Raw genomic sequence first — 20,149 nt, 5'->3', positions numbered from 1 at the left:
TATCTCTTCAGTATACAGGAGATATATCATATGAGCCAAAGGCCCAATTACAAGGGCAAATATGTTTTTTATACCTGCTGATTAAACAAGTATCAAATTATCAAATAAATGCAGCGCTGGTGAGAATGTGACTTTAGCGAACATTAGCGAAGGTGGTTTTTAAATTTGAAGCCTTATATCTATTTTAGTTCTAGTTTTTCACTTAGTTTTTGATTATGATAATAACATACACATACATAACGTGCACATGGACCGACACACACACACACACACACACAAAAACACATTGGCATACATTCAGACAAGAAGAGGAAGAAAACTATTTTGTAACAGGTTTTTATTCAAGAACTATCTTTTCAATTCAATTTAATAATATTAATAATTTTTATTTATTAATTCTGTTATTAAAATACATCAGAACATCATTGCAACATAAATCTGTCATAAGCATCATAATCTGGCAGTCTCTCTGCGTCTGATGTGCATTCTGTAGGATTTGGGGGTGAGGGTGACCCCATATACCGGGGTGTAATCAGGTTCCCCTGCATCATCGGGCCACACAAACTGGAAACGGCGCAGCAGAGTGACAAAGACCAGGAAGAGCTCCATACGCGCAAGACCCTCACCGAGACACACACGAGGACCTGTACAAGACACGTGTGCATATATGATTTGCAAAATACGCTCAAGCTAAACCTACACATGTATCCGATTCGGAACCATTACCTGCGGAAAAAGGCATAAAGGCCTCAGGCTTCTCAAACTGGCCTTGCTCATTCAGGAAGTTGGCTGGGTTGAATTCAAGAGGAAACTTCCACTGGCCTTCTTCTTTTAGTACAGAAGTGAGATTAGGAATAACAATGGTTCCCTAGAGAAGAAAAAGTGACAACATTGTGATTTTAAAACCGTACAACTCTCTTTATATGGAGGTTTAAGAGATGGGTTGTTTTTTGTGATACGCTCAACAGATGAACATTTAGAGACTAAAATGCTAGGGGCAAGGTTGCAACTGGTGCAAAACAACATCACAATCTCCTGGGAAAGTACAAGAGAGGGGTTACATTGACCTTCAAGATAAGGTTGGAAACTGTTGTCGTTTGATCATCTAGGTGCAGAATTCTGGCACAATACACTTATTGCGAAACCTCAGAGATGTTGCTGAGTAAGGATTTCATCTTTTGGTAACTAAAACAAGTGCACCCAACTGGGAGGAGAAGCGAGTCTGGCCAACTTGCTTTCTCTCTCACTTGGAGGGTTGTTCTTAACTCGCACCTAATTTTGAAGTATAAAAAAAGGGGTTTCTTTCAGAAACAGTGGACGCTCAGACGTGGGATAAGTGCACGTTGCCTGGCATTTCTCGGACAGGTGTTGGTCTTCCACTGTGACTGAAACGGGCTCCCCAGTTTTTTGAAGAGTGAAGATGATGGCACAGTTATAATATTGGTTATAATACTTTGCTTGGGGTTTTAGTTTTAGTGTATGCTCAAGTTAGTGTATTATTAATTTACTAATATTATCATTTATCCATTCACTCATGATCATTCTTGTATTATGCACTGGTTTATGATTATCTTTCTTGAATGTGTTTATGATTTGATTATCATCATTTTATGCATTTACTTATGATCAGTATCAGTATTATTGATATCAGCTGTGTGTATCAACAATAAACAGTTGTAATTGCTTGATTAGTATGGTGTACGGACCTTTTATTGACACCTTCTCTCGCCGAATTAGCACCTCACTGGCCTCACATCAGTTTTGAAAACCAAAACAGAAACCATACTAAAACAGGAGGTTTCCTCACCTTCGGGATGCTGTAGCCCATCAGCTCTGTGTCTTTGGTGGTGCAGTGAAACACACTTAGCGGTACAGTGTTAGCGACGCGCTGAACCTCATGAATCACAGCCAGTGTGTACGGCATATTGTGTCTGTCTTCATACGATGCGTGATCTTTACCCTCCAGAACCTCGTCAATCTCTTTTTGACATCTCGCTGGTGAAATAAAAAGTTGTGTTTAAGTTTAAGGCATTCATCATATTAATAGAAGTTTTCTAATAAACCAAAACACAGACCTTGAACCTCTGGGTGGGTCATGAGATACAGAAAAGCAGTGAGGAGGGTGTTGGACGTGGTATCAGTCCCTGCAAAGTGCAAATCCAGAACGTACAGGATCAGCTGAGCTTCAGAAAATGAAGAACCATCATTTCCTCTCTGATAAAGATAAAAAAAACCTATGATTAGAAATAATAAGTACTACTCTCTAAATCAGTTAAAAATACTAGAGAATACTAGAAAAAATATTAGATATGCACTGCTTTATGTTATGACTGATAACCGATAAATATTATAAATTTTATACTGTTTTGTTTAAATAAATTAAAAATAAAACACTAAAAACAATCATTTTAAATGCTACAATTAAATTTAGGCATTGCAACATTATAATGTACAATATGAAAAATGGATATTCGTTTTTAAATTTGCTGAAGATTACATTTAATAGTTTAACAATAATTCAATTAATTTAATTTAATTATTAGCATTCAAACCAATAATTATTTTCATGTTATGCCCGATAACCAATAAATGGTGGTTATTAAAATTCTATACTGTTTTTTTTTAATATAAATTACAAATGAAATGAATTTTATATAAATTACAAATGAAATACTACGAACAATAATTGAAATGCATTCAAAAAAAGTATTTACAGTAAGAAAAATTACAATTTACTGCAATTTACGTTTAGATTAAAGAATAATTAATTTAATTTGTGTTTTGAAGATTAACTTCAAGTGAGCATTAGATGATGGCAAAAGTAATGTAAATGTAAAAACAGAGGAAGTGGTCATGCACAATTAAATATCCAGTATCAACCAATACTGATAAATTAAGAAAATCTCTAATATCCGCAATAACCGATATCATACCAATATAGTGCATTCCTAAAAAATTCAATCACAGATGCACACACACACCTTATCAAGCTCATCCAAATAACAGTCAATGAAGTCTCTTGGCTCTCCTGGGACTCTTGTTTTTTTGTGCTCTTTGACCAGTTGTGTAGACATTTCTCTGGCCTTGTTGGCATTTCTGAAGGCCTTCCTAAAGGGCAGAGGCAGACTTCTCAGCATAGGAAATGTATCGTATATCTGCAATAAAATAGAGAAAATTTCTTAATAAAAGTTCCAAAATACCACTAGTGAAAATACTGATTTTTTTTTTCCTTGTATGTCATAACATAACCCTGACCCTTTTATTTGACGAAAATAAATAAATAAATAAGTGTGGTTTCAGACTTTTGCACTTCTCTGAATATGTATTTTAATAGCTTTGAATAAAATCACTTAAAAGTTGAACTGATCAAATGTCTCACCATAGCCCAAGGCCCATTGGCAATCTTTGCATTCTCTGTATAGAGGTGAATGAAAAGCTTGAGGAATTCATCGTCATAATCATAACGAGATCCAAACAGAACAATGCAGATGATATTTGACGCAGCATTGTGGAACATAGTCTGAGGGTCAAAGGAGCTTCCTGCACAGACATAATATACATTGATCTAAATGTCAAGTCAAAATGTACATTTGTGTGTGAACTGTTCCTGTAAGATACAGATATGTAACAAAAATAAGCACAATATTACCAACTCTTTTTTCCAGTTTGGCAATAACGTGTGAAACCTCTCCCAGAATTCTCTCCTCCATTGACTGCTTCCCCAGGCCAAAGTTCCTCAGGGTCATCAGAGCAAAGCGTCTGTGTTCTTTCCAACTGGGGCCATAGTCAGACAAAATTACACCTGCGATAATATGTAAATGTCATTTATTGGCCTCAATTACTGAGTGTAATATCGGACAAGGTAGAAAATTGCTCTTTGGACTATAGAAGAGAGTCAGAGTGAACAAGCTCACAAAGATATTGATTAACCGTAGTCTGTACAGAGGTTTAAGAGTGAAGGTTCATTTGCAAATAGATTTACCGCTTCCTTTTGTTATATGGTTGACCATGAGGTCCTGTGGGCGTCCTGCAAAGTCCACAGCCTTAGAAAGAAGAGCTTCCTTCAAAACCTCAAAACCATTAAGAAACACCCAAGGTTTTGATCCGATGTACAGGCTGTAAACCTTCCCATAGCGATGTGCGAGCTAAAAGGTATATCATTAAGACATTAGACTGCTTGCAGTTCAATACATTGACATATTGTATAACGCAATAAGCATTTCTCGAATGTTGTACAGATATTCTTAATGTATTTCTTCAAGATTTAAAATTAGCGAGCGATGAAGTGTTTAAAGAATTCAATACTGTACCCTCTCAAAGTCCTTCAAAGGATTGTTGACGTTTAGCTCCAGCAAATTCCCGAATAATGGCAGAGGACGAGGTCCGGGAGGAAAGTTCTTAGGCCTCGGGATCTGGATGAAGAGGAAGAGGAGGAAGATGCATATCCACACCAGTATCAGAAAGCCCAGCATGCTGACTGATGTCCAGCTGTTAACTGCTCTCCTTTCATGTATAAACTAGTAACACACGAGCCCTCCCACTTCAAACACTTAACATTCTCAGGGAGGACGCTGCCTGAAGACTCAAAATATGGCTAATACAAGACAAAACTTTTAAAGCATAGTGTAAAAAGTGAATGCGTTTATGTTTCAGTCATGCCATAATCTATCTATCTATTAAAATACTATCTATCTATCTATCTATCTATCTATCTATCTATCTATCTATCTATCTATCTATCTATCTATCTATCTATCTATCTGTCTATCTATAATTTGACTGTATATTAAAATATCATCTATCTGTCTGTCAAGTCAGGAAGTTTAAAAAGGTTAACCAGCTACTTAATGATACAACAGAAAATTATTTGAAAATTATGATAGAAAAAAGTCAAATAATACAAAGAAAGCAAAACCACGGATACCTTACTGCTTTGAAAGGGTTAACTGATTCAAATATAACAAAAGCTGAAAAAAACTTGCATTTTTCAATTGAACATGAAAAAATGGTATCTGTGGCCCCCACATGGCCGCTTTAGTTCATCGCGCGCCGTTCTTATCGCCCCCTACAGACCGCTCGACAGAATGCAGGAGCTTCCTTTTTTTTTTTTTTTTTTTTTTTATCAGGTCATCCCATGATGCACCGCGCCTTCAACGGCTTCAGTCATTCAAGCAGCTCAGCTCTGGTGCTCAGGAGAGCGTCTGTTCTGTTAGGCCATCTGAGTTCGGGTAACCTGTGTCCTGAACCGGACCGGTCCCTGAACGGGGGTCTCTACTCTCTCATTTCGAGCTGAACTTCCCCGTCCATGCTTCAGGACTCACCGGCTGTTGACGGGAAGCGAGCGTTTGGGCGGCAGAAGCGGTGCTGTCAGCGATATAACAGCAGAAAGCGTTAAATACACAGACATAAACCAACCGGAAAGAGAACGGTGGGAATTTAACCATACTTCAAAAGCAACTTGATGGATTTAGAGACCGGAAGAAACGAACTGGGAGCAATGGGAGAGTCGCTGCAGCCGCAGACCCCCAGTCGCCACGAGAAAAGTCTGGGACTGCTCACGACTAAATTTGTGACTCTGCTGCAGGAAGCGAAGGACGGAGTGCTGGATCTCAAAGCTGTAAGCACGACACGAGCTCAGTCATCACCGTCTTCTTCTTCTGCTAGATGTTTCAGTATCGGGACGCGCAGCGCCTGCTGAATATGCATCGTTTTTAATGTTTGCATGCACACAGATGCACTTTAGGTTTTAAAACAGCACCGAAAAGTTGCTTAGAAGTTGCTCTGGTAAGGGAAGAGGGGGTCGTGTGCACGCACAACCCCTCTCTACTCAGCTCGACTCACATAAACTAGTTCCTCAACTAAACCAGGCGAGCCAGCTAACAGGTTGCGACTGTTATGTCACTCCAGTCGGCAAAGCAAAACAGCTCCGGGGTTTGTTGTATCCCGGAGGGTTTTTACTGCGAATCCCATCCGGACAGGAAACTCAAACAAAAGCCTTCAAAACAAGCACGTGCTCTGGAGTTTGGGATAGTTTAGGCCTGCGAGACCTGCGGATGCGTTTCTTTGAATCTATTGGGGTTTGAACGCGGTGTTAAAAGTATAATTTGGTGATTTGAGTGATCTAGGATTGTGTGTTTGAAGTAGTAGATTAGAAATGCGCAGCTGCTACTGGAACTTGATTGCATCAAGTTGCTTGCTTGTCAACTTTTCTGGGCTGTTTTGTCCATTTTATAAAGCCAGCAAGTCTTAAAGAGACAGTTAACGGAAAAATGAAAATTCTGCTATTATTTACTCTCTCTCATTTTGTTTCAAATCCATATGACTTGATTTTTTTCAGTGGCAACACAAAAGATGTTAGGCTGAATGACAGTCTCAGTCACCATTCACTTTCATTGCATGGAATAAAGATTAAGTGCAAGTGAATGGTGACCAGTGGTGTCGGTCTCTCACATTGTGCCTAATATTTTATAATGCTTTTATAAAACAAGTATTTTATTGAACTATTCTTTTAATGGCTTCTTATGTGAATTTTTTGCACTGTGCAAAACACCTATGCGTGTGTGCTGTGTAGTTAGTCAATTTACAGGCAATGAGACGAATCAATAATCTGGTTTGTTTTGTTTGTGTGAATGTGATTTAGGCTGCAGATACTTTGGCTGTAAGGCAGAAACGGCGCATCTATGATATCACCAATGTTTTGGAAGGCATTGGACTCATCGAGAAGAAATCCAAGAACAGCATCCAGTGGAAGTAAGGCAGACTTGCAGATTCTTTCTTGTGACTTTAATGTGGACACTTACTCCTTATTCCTATATTGTTTGTTACTGCATTATCAAAGTGTTTGGGCCTGCTTGGTTAAAAGACCCTCAGACAAATATTCTTTGTGAATCCAAGTAGAATTATGTAATTATAATGTTAATTATGCATATGTATGCTATTAAGCACAAGCATAGAAGGCCAATGCTTTTTATTCATATTAAGTTCTTTAATGTTATTGCATGGGTATGGCAGCCTTTTTTCAGTGAAAGTATAATATGCAAATATGAAAAAATATTGTATATACACGTGTGTGTGTGTGTGTGTGTGTGTGTGTGTTTGTTTGTGTGTGTTTGTGTATATACAGTGCCCTCCAAAAGTATTGGAACAGTAAAGACAAAATTGCTCTGTTGACTGTGGAGTCAAGACATTTACAAATATGATTAAAATATGAATATGAGACACAACTACAGAATGTCACATTTTATTATTGGGTGATTCAACACATAGATGTTTTACCAGCTAAGAAGTTCAGCACTTTTAGAGTTTCATCCCTCTATCTGATGTGAGCATAAGTATTGGAACCGTTGCCTCTCAGGTCTTTCTAAGTGATCAGCTGTGTCCTGTTGCATTAATTCTTCAGATATTAAAAGCAGGGAATGTGTCGTAGCAGTTATATCCATTACTTCTGCACTCTGAATCTTGTATTCGATGATGACACACAAACCAGGATGAAGATGAGGGAGCTGACTTTGAGAGAAAAGCAAGTAATTTGGATGCTAAAAGAAAAGAGGAAGTCAGTTAGAGCTCTAGCAAAAACAAAGGGCATGGAGAAATCAAGAGTTTGGAAACCACCAGCGACACCAGCAACCAACAACAACCTGATCAGCTGAGAAAACAACAGTAGTTGATGACAGACAAATCATAAAAGCTGTGGAAATGAATCCTAAAAGACGTGTCTGTAAAGTCACCAACAACTTCCAGAAAGCTGGGGTGATGCTCTGACAATCTACTGTCCTCAGGAGACTTTGACACAGAATTACAGATGCTACACAGCAAGATGCAAACCTCTGACCAGCACCAAAAATAGAAAGGTAAGATTAGAGTTTGCAAATAAGCACAAAGGTGAGCCAGAAGAGTTTTGGAACTGTGTTTATGAACTGATGAGACAAAGATGAACCTTTATCTAAGTGATGGGAAAGCAAAAATGTAGAGAAAAAAAGGGAACTGCAATGATCCCAAGCATACAGCCTCATCTGTAAAGCATGGTGGAGGTGGTGTCATGGCATGGGCATGCATGGCTGTCTCTGGAACAGGCCCTCTCAACTTTACTGATGACTTAATGTATGATGACAGTAGCACAATGAATTTGGAAGGTTACAAAACCATCTTGCCTACCAATATTCAAGAAAATGCCACCAGATTCATTGGGAAGTGCTTCATATTGCATCAGGACAATGACCCAAAACACCCTGCCAGTTCAGTCAAGGAATTTATAAGGGCAAAGAAATGGAAAGTCTTAGATTGCCCACGTCAATCTCCAGATTTAAATCTGATTAAGCATGAATTTCACCAGCTGGAGAGGAGAGTAAAGGCACAAAGTCCCCAAAACAAGCAACAATTGGGACTGGCTGCATTAAAGGCTGGGAAAAGTATTTCAAAGAATGAGAGCAAGAGTCTGGTGATGTCTGCGGGTCACAGACTCACTGCTGTAATTGTGTGCAAGGGATCTGCAACTAAATAATAGCTTTTAATCTTTTATATCTGCCTTATGTTCAACTGTCCCAATACTTATGCTCACATCAATGAGTGGGATGAACTCTAAAAGTGCTGTTCTTTTTATTTGGTAAAACATGTATGTGTTTAAACGGCTAATAATAAAATGTGACATTCTGTAGTTTTGTCTCATATTCATCTTTTAATCATATTTGTAAATGTCTCGACTCCACAGCCAACAGAGCAATTTTGTCTTTACTGTTCCAATACTTATGGAGGGCATTGTATGTATGTATTTATATATATATATATATATATATATATATATATATGATGCTTTTATTCAGCAAAGGCATATTAAAGTGAGAGTAATGACATTTGTAATGTTACAAAAGATTTCTATTTCAATTGAATGCTGTACTTTTGAACTCTGTCAAAAGAAGAATTCTGAAAAAAGTTATCAGTTTCTACAAAAATAGCACAACATTGATTATAAGAAATGCAACAAAGCAGCATATTAGAATGATTTCTGAATGATATGACACTGAAGACTGATGTAATGCTGCTGAAAATTCAGCTTTTCTTCACAATTAAAATGTTTGAATAGAAAACAATGATTTTAAATTGTAACACTATTTCATAATATTAGTGTTTTACTGTATTTTTGAACTAATAAATGTAGCCTTGACTAACTTTTTTTTTTAATCTTAATGACACCAAACCTTTGTACTGTAGTGTACTGTATACTATTGTATTTATTACAATTAGAAATAATACACAGTGAGTACTAATGTGCAAGTGAAACCAGGTTATTTTAAGAAATAACCCAAACACGAAAATGCAGTTAATTGCTCTTCTGAGACATCCGTTTAAAATGAGGCTCTTTATTAACCTGGAGCTATTTATATTTTAGAGAGGTATCTGTTTAAATGTCAACCAATTCACTTGATCACTTTCTATTTTTGTTCATTTGTAGGGGTGTTGGTCCGGGTTGCAACACACGTGAAATTGCAGACAAGCTGATAGACCTCAAGTTGGAATTGGAGGATCTTGACAGGAGGGAACATGAACTGGACCAGCAGAAAGTTTGGGTTCAGCAGAGCATCAAGAACGTGACCGACGACTCGCTAAATAGCCCATATCCTTTTAGCTACATCTTTAGGATTCATCTTTTGAGTGTTGTAACCACTCACATAAAGGATAAGTTCACATCCAGAATAAAAAAATCCTGATAATTTACTCACCCCTATGTCATCCAAGATGTTCATGTCTTTCTTCCTTCAGTCGCAAAGAAATTAATCTTTTTTTGGAGGAAAACATTCCATGAGCAGGGCTTAAAGATCTCTGGTGTGCAGCGTTTGGCTGCGGAAAAAAATAATCCTACATTTAAAAAAAGTTGATATCACTTTCGAGTCCACGAGTTCGCCTACGAATGGAATGAGAGGAGCACAGCGTTCACTCTCAACCAGACTAACATTACTAGCCAATCAGAATTTTTTGCTCTTATATAAACACGAGACGCGCATAATAGTATCCAATTGCAGAGCCGCAGCCCTGATGAATGGAGAAGCGCGACATGTTGAAAAAGCTGCGAGGCGCAATGATCAAAGATGACCATCTAGCACATATTTGGATAGAAAAACTAATTAAAAAGCAGCGGAGCTTTGTAAATAGCTCAGAGTAATCATGTCATCTCCATAAGAACGATATGATTACCAGAACAAATTTACTGGGATTTTTGAAAAGGTCCTGTTTCACACATGATCTCTTAATGGTAACTTACCGGTAATGTACCAGTAAAGACTGTAAGTTATGTGTGAAAGGGGCTAAACGCTTCCTCTGTATATGCTGTGCTTAAAGTTCATCTGGGAAAACAGTGTGCATTATCTCACTAGATTTGTAACGTAAATAGTTTGCATAGAGTTTGCATGTGGCCAAATATAAAAAAAATTATGGATTTAAACCGTTTAATCAGGCTGTGAAGGGAAACCTCGCCAGGCCGTAGGTGCCATCTGCAGGTATTTGTAATAATACATTATGTACTTAATTTAGTTATGTTCATATTATGTATAGGCATATTACATTATGTACAGTGTTGTTCAATAAAACCATGTAATTGTTTTTTATATTTTATTTGAGCCAATTATTTTTGCCTCATCGTTAGTTTATATATAAATAGTCATACTAAAGCCTGGTTTTCACTTGGGTCTATTTGTTACTAAAAAATATCATTACTCAATTGTCAAAATAATCAGTAGATTACTTGATTACCAAAATAATCATTAGTTACAGCCCTAGATTAGTTAAAATATTTCAAAATACAACTGCATTTTTACTTTTTGTAATTACAAGACAAATTTTTTGTCATTGTAAATTCTTAAAAATAGTATTAAAATATTGAGCTAAGTGTATTGTCACACACCCTTGTGTTGATAAGCGGTGATATAGCTCATCATTTTCCAAGTGTATGATACAGCTTTCATTCTTCAGGTCATCCATGTACTCATGAAAAAAAAATCTGTTTGAATAAGGAAAGCAATAACTTTGCCATAGTATCCTTTCAAATGTTAAAGTTGCCACTGTCATTGCATGGTTTGCATGTGCTAAACACCCCCCCCCCCCCCCCCCCCCCCCACACACACAAAAAAACGTAATTTCTTTGCGTCTTTGGATGACATGGGGGTGAGCAAATTATCATAATATTTTTATTCTGGACGTGAACTTACCCTTTAAAGTCTAGGTTGTTTTAGCTCAAGGTGCTATTATGATACTTATTATTATGATCCTCAAAGTGAAGTTTGTGTTTGAAAAATGTTTGCTGTATGTCTTTAACTTGACACACTCTGGCGTATGTAACACATCAAGACCTCTGCAATTGCTTCAAAGGTTGGTTTTTCCCCATCAGACACCCAACAAAACACCAGTGTTACTGCATTAACAAAAATGACCAGTCAGAAAGCTGCAAATGTCTACTTGATTGGATGTTTCCTTATTAACATTAACTGTATATATGCTTGTCTTCCACCAGGTGACACTCTTCTAGCAATCAGAGCTCCTTCAGGAACACAGCTGGAGGTTCCTGTGCCTGAATCTGTAAGTCCTGCTTGTACTTCCTTTAAAAAGTCATGTGGAAAGTTTATATAAAAATAAGTACACTTTTTTTTTTATTTTTTTTTTTTATTATTATTGTAATTTTTTTTAGCATGTTAATGGACAAAAGAAGTACCAGATTCACCTGAAGAGCTCTGCAGGCCCCATCGAGGTCCTGCTGGTGAATAAGGACCCCTCTAGTTCTTCTCCAGTGGTGCTGCCCGTGCCCCCGCCTGACGACATGCTTCAGAGCCTGTCCACCCCAGATTCAACTACCTCTGCTGCTGCTGCCCCAACCAAACCAGCAGCCAACATTACACCATCCTCCACCTGTCAGAGTCCCAGCACCACCACAACCGCCGCCGCCGTCCCTCCCAACACAACCACTGCCTCTGCTGCTGGGGCAGCTACAGGTCTGCTGCCCATATTTTAATGAATTATTGTGTCTGAAAATGCTCTGTCTTTTTGTTCTATGATTTACACCATGGCAAAGTTGGTTATGTAATGAAGGGTTATACATTGTTATCATTATATATAATATTTCCAATTATATATTTTAAAGTCTCTTATGCTCACCAAGGCTGTATTTATTTAATCAAAAATATTGCACAAACTGTTATATTGGAAAAACGTTACAGATAAATATAATTTTCTATTTGAATAATATTTCAATGTAATTTATTCCTTTGAAGCAAAGCTGAATTTGCCGCATCATTACTCCAGTCTTCAGTGTCACATGATCCTTCAGAAATCATTCTAATTACTGCTCAGGAAACATTTATCAATGTTGAAAACAGTTGTACTGCTTAATGTTTTTGAGTAAGTGGTGATACACAAGTTATGTAACATTTAAAAAAATGTTTTATACGCACATTAAATTGATCAAAGTTTGTACGAGCATTTCAAATAAATGCTGTTCTTATGAATTTTTTTACTAAGAAAGTTCTGAAAGAAAATACTTTTTCCAACATTGAGAATAAGAACCATTACCAATAATTAAGCACCATTATTAATTTATAACTGTGCAGCAAATCAGCATAATAGAATGATTTCTGTAGGATCAAGTGACACTAAGGACTGGAGTAATTCAGTTTTACCATCACAGGAATAAATCACATACAAATGACAATATTGTAATATTTTGACTGTATTTAAAAATAAAAATAAATGCAGCCTTGGTTGTTGAACACACAAAATCTGAATTATTCTAAGCTTTTGATCAGTAGTGTATATTATGTATTTATATTTAGTAACTGCATAACATGTATTATCATTATGTAGCTATAGAATTATATAAAATGAAATATATAATTTCTCACGCTGTATTACTGTTGTTGTTATTAGGCATTTCAAGCACCTCCACTTCAGACACAACAGCCAATCCGACATCTTCAACAGACACGCAGCAGCTTCAGTCTTCTGCGTCATTGGACAGCAGCTCTTCACTTCCTGATTCCTCAACCATTTTTGAACCAATCAAGTCAGACCCCTCAGATCGTAAGTTCCCGTGCTTTTGGAAAATGAGCATGATTCTGTCATTAATCTTTATTTAACCCTCTGGTTGTGTTCGGGTCAAATTGACAAGAATTTTTTTTTCTTTTTCCTGAAAATACTAGTTAACGTTATCGCATTGGACTCAAACTTACTGACTTTGCGCACATAGGGTACAAGTATTTCTCATAAATTTTTTTAGAATTTTCGTAATTTTTTGTGGGTTTTATTTCACCTAGTCACACTCGTTGTGTTCCCGGTCAAAAATGACCGGACTCCGAACAACTGCTTATAAATCTGTCATTATGCTATATTATCACTAAATATTGGATTCATTCTTTTTGTCAACTTGTTTTCTTTCATTTAGGACTGGTTTTGTGTTTCTATTTGCTTCTGATTAATCGTAAGCCTCATTTATCTGAGAGTAGGCACCTAATTTTTTGAGTGAAAAAATTATTTTTTATGAATAATTTTCACAATATTAAACAAAAAATTATAAAAATTTGCACTGTTTCTCACACTAGTGTACTTTAATGTTTAATCAGGAAGTTTGCTTTTAAATGCTTTTATTTTGTACAAAATTGCAAAAAGTCACACTCGTGGTGTTCCCGGTCAAAAATGACCGGACTCCGAACAACTGCTTATAAATCTGTCATTATGCTATATTATCACTAAATATTGGATTCAATCTTTTTGTCAACTTGTTTTCTTTCATTTAGGACTGGTTTTGTGTTTCTATTTGCTTCTGATTAATCATAAGCCTCATTTATCTGAGAGTAGGTACCTCATTTTTTGGGTAAAAAAAACATTTTGTATGAATAATTTTCACAATATTAAACAAAAAATTATGAAAATTTGCACTGTTTCTCACACTAGTGTACTTTAATGTTTAATCAGGAAGTTTGCTTTTAAATGCTTTTATTTTGTACAAAATTGCAAAAAGTCACACTCGTGGTGTTCCCGGTCAAAAATGACCGGACTCCAAACAACTGCTTATAAATCTGTCAATATGCTATATTATCACCAAATATTGGATTCAATCTTTTTGTCAACTTGTTTTCTTTCATTTAGGACTGGTTTTGTGTTTCTATTTGCTTCTGATTAATCGTAGGCCTCATTTATCTGAAAGTAGGCACCTAATTTTTTGAGTGAAAAAAGCATTTTTTATGAATAATTTTCACAATATGAGAGAAAAAATTATGAAAATATGCACTGTTTCTCACACTAGTGTACTTTAATGTTTAATCAAGAAGTTTGCTTTTAAATGCTTTTATTTTGTACAAAATTGCACAAAGTAACACTTGTCAAAAATGGCCGGCCATTGAAAGTGAATGGGGAAGAATGAAAGAAACAACTAGTGTTCAGGAGCATGTTGTGCTTGCAAACAAAGACCTTGGACCTTTGCATGTGTGGATGCATTTATACTCAAGCTATCACACACACACATGCGCACACACGCACGCGCACACACACACACACACCCATCCATCCATGCATACAAACTATTTTATTACACCTATTTCATCCTACCCTGAACTGCATGCAATATCCTTTTATGAATAAAAAAGGATCTCTCTCTCTCTCTCTCTCTCACACACACACACACACACACATGCTCAGACTGCCTTGTCTTTAGCCTGCATTGACCTCAAAAATAATCTTTTCTTTCACCACATATTCTAGACTACGGAGCCCCTTAGAGCTCATGGTGGTGGAAAGATTTCGGGGTGGGTGAAAAAAATTCGGGGTGGGAGGAAAAAATATTTTTCAAATCTTTTGCGTTCTCTCGCAAAGATGTTTGCGTTCTCTCGCAAAGATGTTTGCGTTCTCTCGCAAAACTTTGCGTTCTCTCGCAAAGATGTTTGCGTTCTCTCGCAAAACTTTGTGTTCTCTCGCAAAGATGTTTGCGTTCTCTCGCAAAGATGTTTGCGTTCTCTCTCAAAGATGTTTGCGTTCTCTCTCAAAGATGTTTGCGTTCTCTCGCAAAGATGTTTGCGTTCTCTCGCAAAGATGTTTGCGTTCTCTCGCAAAGATGTTTGCGTTCTCTCTCAAAGATGTTTGCGTTCTCTCTCAAAGATGTTTGCGTTCTCTCGCAAAGATGTTTGCGTTCTCTCTCAAAGATGTTTGCGTTCTCTCTCAAAGATGTTTGCGTTCTCTCGCAAAACTTTGTGTTCTCTCGCAAAGATGTTTGCGTTCTCTCGCAAAGATGTTTGCGTTCTCTCTCAAAGATGTTTGCGTTCTCTCGCAAAACTTTGTGTTCTCTCGCAAAGATGTTTGCGTTCTCTCTCAAAGATGTTTGCGTTCTCTCTCAAAGATGTTTGCGTTCTCTCTCAAAGATGTTTGCGTTCTCTCTCAAAGATGTTTGCGTTCTCTCTCAAAGATGTTTGCGTTCTCTCGCAAAACTTTGTGTTCTCTCGCAAAGATGTTTGCGTTCTCTCGCAAAACTTTGTGTTCTCTCGCAAAGATGTTTGCGTTCTCTAGCAAAGATGTTTGCGTTCTCTCGCAAAGATGTTTGCTTTCTCTCGCAAAACTTTGCGTTCTCTTGCAAATATGTACGCAAAGTTTTGCGAGGGAACGCAAACATCTTTGCGAGAGAACGCAAAGTTTTGTGAGGGAACGCAAAAGATTTGAAAAATATTTTTTTCCTCCCACCCCGATTTTTTTTCACCCACCCCGAAATCTTTCCACCACCATGAGCTCTAAGCGGTTCCGTACTAGACAAAACATTATGACAATATGTTTAGAGGCTTTCATGTTCTCTCAGAGTAAACGAAAGTTTACAATTAAATGCTAGAGCATACAAATGCCTCACAGTGCCTTGCTTGTCATTTACACGAGGAAAAGACAACTGAAGAAGAATTTTACAGTGACGATGCATTGCAAGATATATTGGAAGATAAAAATATCACTGGACAAGCTGAAAACCTTGCAACAACTGAAAAGAAGCAATCTTCTGATTTTGAGGACCCAGCTGAAGTTGATGTAACGTTCTGGTCGAGGGATGGAAAAAAAGTCAATGCAGGCCAAAGACAAGGCAGTTTGAGCATTTGTGTGCATTGTGTGTGTGTGTGTGTGTGTGAGAGAGAGAGAGTTATAATATGAGATTCATAAAAGCATATTGCATACAGTTCAGGGTAGGATGAAATAAGTGTAATACAATAGTTTGTATGCATAGATGTGTGTGTGTGTGTGTGTGTGTGTGTGTGTGTGTGTGTGATAGCATGAGTATACATGCACGCACTGGTCCAAGGCATTTATGTTTGCAAGCACAACATGCTCCTGAACACTAGTTGTTTCTTTCATTCTTCCCCATTCACTTTCAATGGCCGGCCATTTTTGACAAGTGTTACTTTGTGCAATTTTGTACAAAATAAAAGCATTTAAAAGCAAACTTCTTGATTAAACATTAAAGTACACTAGTGTGAGAAACAGTGCAAATTTTCATAATTTTGTCTCTCATATTGTGAAAATTATTCATAAAAAATTATTTTTTCACTCAAAAAATGAGGTACCTACTTTCAGATAAATGAGGCCTACGATTAATCAGATGCAAATAGAAACACAAAACCAGTCCTAAATGAAAGAAAACAAGTTGACAAAAAGATTGAATCCAATATTTGGTGATAATATAGCATAATGACAGATTTATAAGCAGTTGTTTGGAGTCCGGTCATTTTTGACCGGGAACACCACGAGTGTGACTTTTTGCAATTTTGTACAAAATAAAAGCATTTAAAAGCAAACTTCTTGATTAAACATTAAAGCACACTAGTGTGAGAAACAGTGCAAATTTTCATAATTTTTTGTTTAATATTGTGAAAATTATTCATACAAAATGTTTTTTTTACCCAAAAAATGAGGTACCTACTCTCAGATAAATGAGGCTTATGATTAATCAGAAGCAAATAGAAACACAAAACCAGTCCTAAATGAAAGAAAACAAGTTGACAAAAAGATTGAATCCAATATTTAGTGATAATATAGCATAATGACAGATTTATAAGCAGTTGTTCGGAGTCCGGTCATTTTTGACCGGGAACACCACGAGTGTGACTTTTTGCAATTTTGTACAAAATAAAAGCATTTAAAAGCAAACTTCCTGATTAAACATTAAAGTACACTAGTGTGAGAAACAGTGCAAATTTTTATAATTTTTTGTTTAATATTGTGAAAATTATTCATAAAAAATGCTTTTTTCACTCAAAAAATGAGGTACCTACTCTCGGATAAATGAGGCCTACGATTAAACAGAAGCAAATAGAAACACAAAACCAGTCCTAAATGAAAGAAAACAAGTTGACAAAAAGATTGAATGCAATATTTGGTGATAATATAGCATAATGACAGATTTATAAGCAATTGTTTGGAGTCCGGTCATTTTTGACCGGTAACACAAAAGGCGTGACCGGAGTCCGAACACAACCAGAGGGTTAAAGAAGTTTCTGGTCTGAAATATTGGTTTTCGAGTCTGGATTGGGGCAATACCATAAAAGTGATAAATTAACATTCCTTTAATGCTTCAAAGTTTTGAAGCAAATTGGCTTGCTTAAACAATTCTGACTGGGTTTTCTCTGTTTTCTCAGTGCTGGATCTCCCCAAAGACCTTTCAGAAATGTTTGACCCTAAAGGTGAGAACCGGTTGATCATGGTTAACATTTGCTGCTCCTCTGATGCCTATCTATTGCTGATATGCTTAACTCAACCAGAGAATCTGGGATTTTATGTAGCACAAATGCATTTTTTTCATATGTCATATTTCCTTCTTTCACTATACAGAAATGATGAGTACAGATTTGCTTGAGGAGCTGATGTCATCAGAAGGTAAAGCCGATCATGAGTCAGGCCACCTGTATATAGTGTATTACTAAACATGAAATGGAATACATATGTTTTATGTATATAACAAATCCACTGTTTATGTAATATAATGTTTATATAATCAATAAAAGTAGTTCAAATTTGACCATCAACTGAAATTTGATCAATTTTAGATGCTGAATGCTCAAACGAGCGAGAGATTCATATGGTTACACAAACATGGCCACGGTATCACTCTTCTTCTCTCTTTCTCTTTCATAGTTTTCTCTCCGCTCCTCCGTCTATCCCCCCCTCCGGGTGACCATGACTACATCTATAACCTGGATGAGACGGAGGGCCTTTGTGACCTCTTTGACGTTCCCATTGCCAACCTTTGACCTCCAAACACCCTGTACAATGAGAATAGTGTACTCAAAAGAACTTTCTTTTTTTATGTACCCTTTTGAAACGAGAAAAAAAAGAAAGTGTGGCTCTGTGTCAGATCCATATGTATGATAAGCTGATTCTGTGTGTATATAAAGCTTTTTTTATGTGTATATTTACTCCAACCCCAAAGCGGCTGACTGAAAATGAACCTTCCCTGCTAAATTCAACTAATCCAATCTGATGACGACATCCATACAAACCATTTTTGTTAATTAGTCCCAAACAAATTGTTTTTCTACTACTTTTGTATAGATATCGAGGGAATTTCATGACCAAAGTCACCAGCAGAGGTTAATGGTTCAATGAAAATACCAGCTAGATGTTTTTTTTTTAAATGGTCTTCCTCTTCTAAAGTAGCACCTTTTCCTTCAGTGTGTTTACTGATTTACTTTATTACTGATCTGGACACAACTATTATACAGATTGATCATGAAACGGTGTATTGTGTGATTATGCTTTTGAAGAAAGCATGCCTCTAATGCAAACATTTTGAATCGATTCTGCTTGTAGGAAGTTTGTTCTCATCTTGCGGCTCTCGGAAACACCATGCGGAAATAATTAAGTTAGGCTAATAACGTGGGCGGGGGGTTGTATTGCAGAATAGCGTGTATTGTGTGGATTTGATACAGTTTGGTGCTACTTAGCAAAATCTGTTTATCATAGCGTCTATTCTCAGAAAAAGTGAAGGAACGTACTTTAAGTGTCGGATAAACCATTCCTGCTTTGTTTGTTTCAGGTGTGCTTTGTTAATACTATGGGTCTCAGAAAAAAAGAGGAAAGCTCATTTTCATCACAGAATTAAAATAAAAATAGCAGTTTTTTAATTTAAACAGAATTCTGAGAAAGAAAAATTCTATGAAGCCGAATGGAGTTTAATGGAGTAACTGCTGTGGAAAGGTTACATTTAAGGTCCTGTATAAATGTTAAATTAGATGCCAGTTGCTATTTTTATATTTTAAAACATCGTCCCTCCCAATGATTTCAGTCCATGAAGTACATCTGTCCCTGTCCCCATTTATATGTGTATAGATACTTTTGAAAATAAGTGATGTCTTCATTATGTCTGTATATGAGAAACTGTCTAAAGAAGGATGTGTGTTTGGGGGGGGTAAAGTCACAATATGATGGGAAATAGAGTGTCACTGTGCTGTGTATTGAGCACTGTCCAAACAGAATGTCATTATATGTGGGCTCCTGATTGTGTCTGTGGCCCCACTATAATAAGTTCTTGTTTTCCTAATGTTCCTATCAGCTAAATGATATTTTTATGCTTGTATACAGTAAGCATTTGCCATTTATTTTTGTACTCGATAGATCTCCAACTGCTCTGGTTTTCATTAGATAAATAGTCAGCCTAGCTTATCTCCACATTGCACTTTAAAACAGTTTATCACACAGGTAACTTCCAGCCCTATGCATTGATTGGGTTGGCCGAGTCAGTTTTACAGTATCCAGGGAATTCAAGCAGTTTTCAAATCTTCACTGTGTCATTGCAAAATAGCAGAATTGTTGTTCTTTACTGAATTGTCATCCCCATGAAATAAAGAATGTTTTTGTATTTGTGATGCACTTGAATATATCTTTGTTTGATTTGAAGGCATTTGTTCCTACTTTGCTTCCTTGTTTTCCCTCACCTAATTCCTTAGGAGTCTGTCATACTGCTTCTAGGTGCTTGAGTCATATCCTGCAGATCCAGGCATTTCTGTTCAGGTTTCACTTGAATAGGTCTATTGTAGTGTAGTGGTTTAAAATTCAGGTTGGTAACATAGTTTGAGTGCTTGAACCCCTCAAGGATTGGTCCAAAATACTGTTCTGCTTTAAGACACCCTTAAATGTAGTCAATTAAATATAA

At 36.8% G+C, this 20,149-nt stretch overlaps 2 protein-coding genes across 2 annotated transcripts; one reads left to right on the top strand and one right to left on the bottom strand.

The window, feature by feature from the left end:
• Window positions 1-326: 326 nt before the first annotated feature.
• On the bottom strand, window positions 327-4,513 carry cyp2x9 (cytochrome P450, family 2, subfamily X, polypeptide 9). Its single transcript, XM_079412516.1, has 9 exons — window positions 4,311-4,513; window positions 3,983-4,145; window positions 3,650-3,802; window positions 3,380-3,540; window positions 2,982-3,155; window positions 2,076-2,214; window positions 1,808-1,995; window positions 727-868; window positions 327-644 (listed from the first exon to the last, which is right to left on the bottom strand). Exons 1-9 carry the CDS (start codon window positions 4,470-4,472, stop codon window positions 451-453), a joined length of 1,476 nt encoding a protein of 491 aa, XP_079268642.1. The 5' UTR covers window positions 4,473-4,513; the 3' UTR covers window positions 327-450.
• A 631-nt stretch (window positions 4,514-5,144) lies between these two features.
• On the top strand, window positions 5,145-19,891 carry LOC306866887 (transcription factor E2F4-like). The gene is made up of 10 exons (XM_079412305.1): window positions 5,145-5,617; window positions 6,641-6,750; window positions 9,449-9,610; window positions 11,315-11,358; window positions 11,501-11,565; window positions 11,675-11,975; window positions 12,907-13,059; window positions 17,637-17,681; window positions 17,830-17,874; window positions 18,133-19,891. Exons 1-10 carry the CDS (start codon window positions 5,462-5,464, stop codon window positions 18,246-18,248), a joined length of 1,197 nt encoding a protein of 398 aa, XP_079268431.1. The 5' UTR covers window positions 5,145-5,461; the 3' UTR covers window positions 18,249-19,891.
• Window positions 19,892-20,149: the final 258 nt, after the last annotated feature.

The sequence above is a fragment of the Barbus barbus genome, assembly GCF_936440315.1.
Source record: "Barbus barbus genome assembly, chromosome: 48".
Taxonomy (NCBI): Eukaryota; Metazoa; Chordata; class Actinopteri; order Cypriniformes; family Cyprinidae; genus Barbus; species Barbus barbus.
The sequence above is the reverse complement of the archived record's forward strand: the minus strand, read 5'-3'. Positions and strand labels throughout refer to the sequence as shown.

Coding starts and splice junctions, on each gene's coding strand:
- LOC306866887 (XM_079412305.1), top strand. CDS start 5,462: ATGGATTTAGAGACCGGAAGAAACGAACTGGGAGCAATGGGAGAGTCG. Junction 11,566..11,674: donor AGGTTCCTGTGCCTGAATCT/GTAAGTCCTGCT, acceptor AATTTTTTTTAG/CATGTTAATGGACAAAAGAA. Junction 13,060..17,636: donor CAAGTCAGACCCCTCAGATC/GTAAGTTCCCGT, acceptor CTGTTTTCTCAG/TGCTGGATCTCCCCAAAGAC.
- cyp2x9 (XM_079412516.1), bottom strand. CDS start 4,472: ATGCTGGGCTTTCTGATACTGGTGTGGATATGCATCTTCCTCCTCTTC. Junction 2,215..2,981: donor ATTTGGATGAGCTTGATAAG/GTGTGTGTGTGC, acceptor TATCTTTATCAG/AGAGGAAATGATGGTTCTTC. Junction 1,996..2,075: donor GACCCACCCAGAGGTTCAAG/GTCTGTGTTTTG, acceptor TTATTTCACCAG/CGAGATGTCAAAAAGAGATT.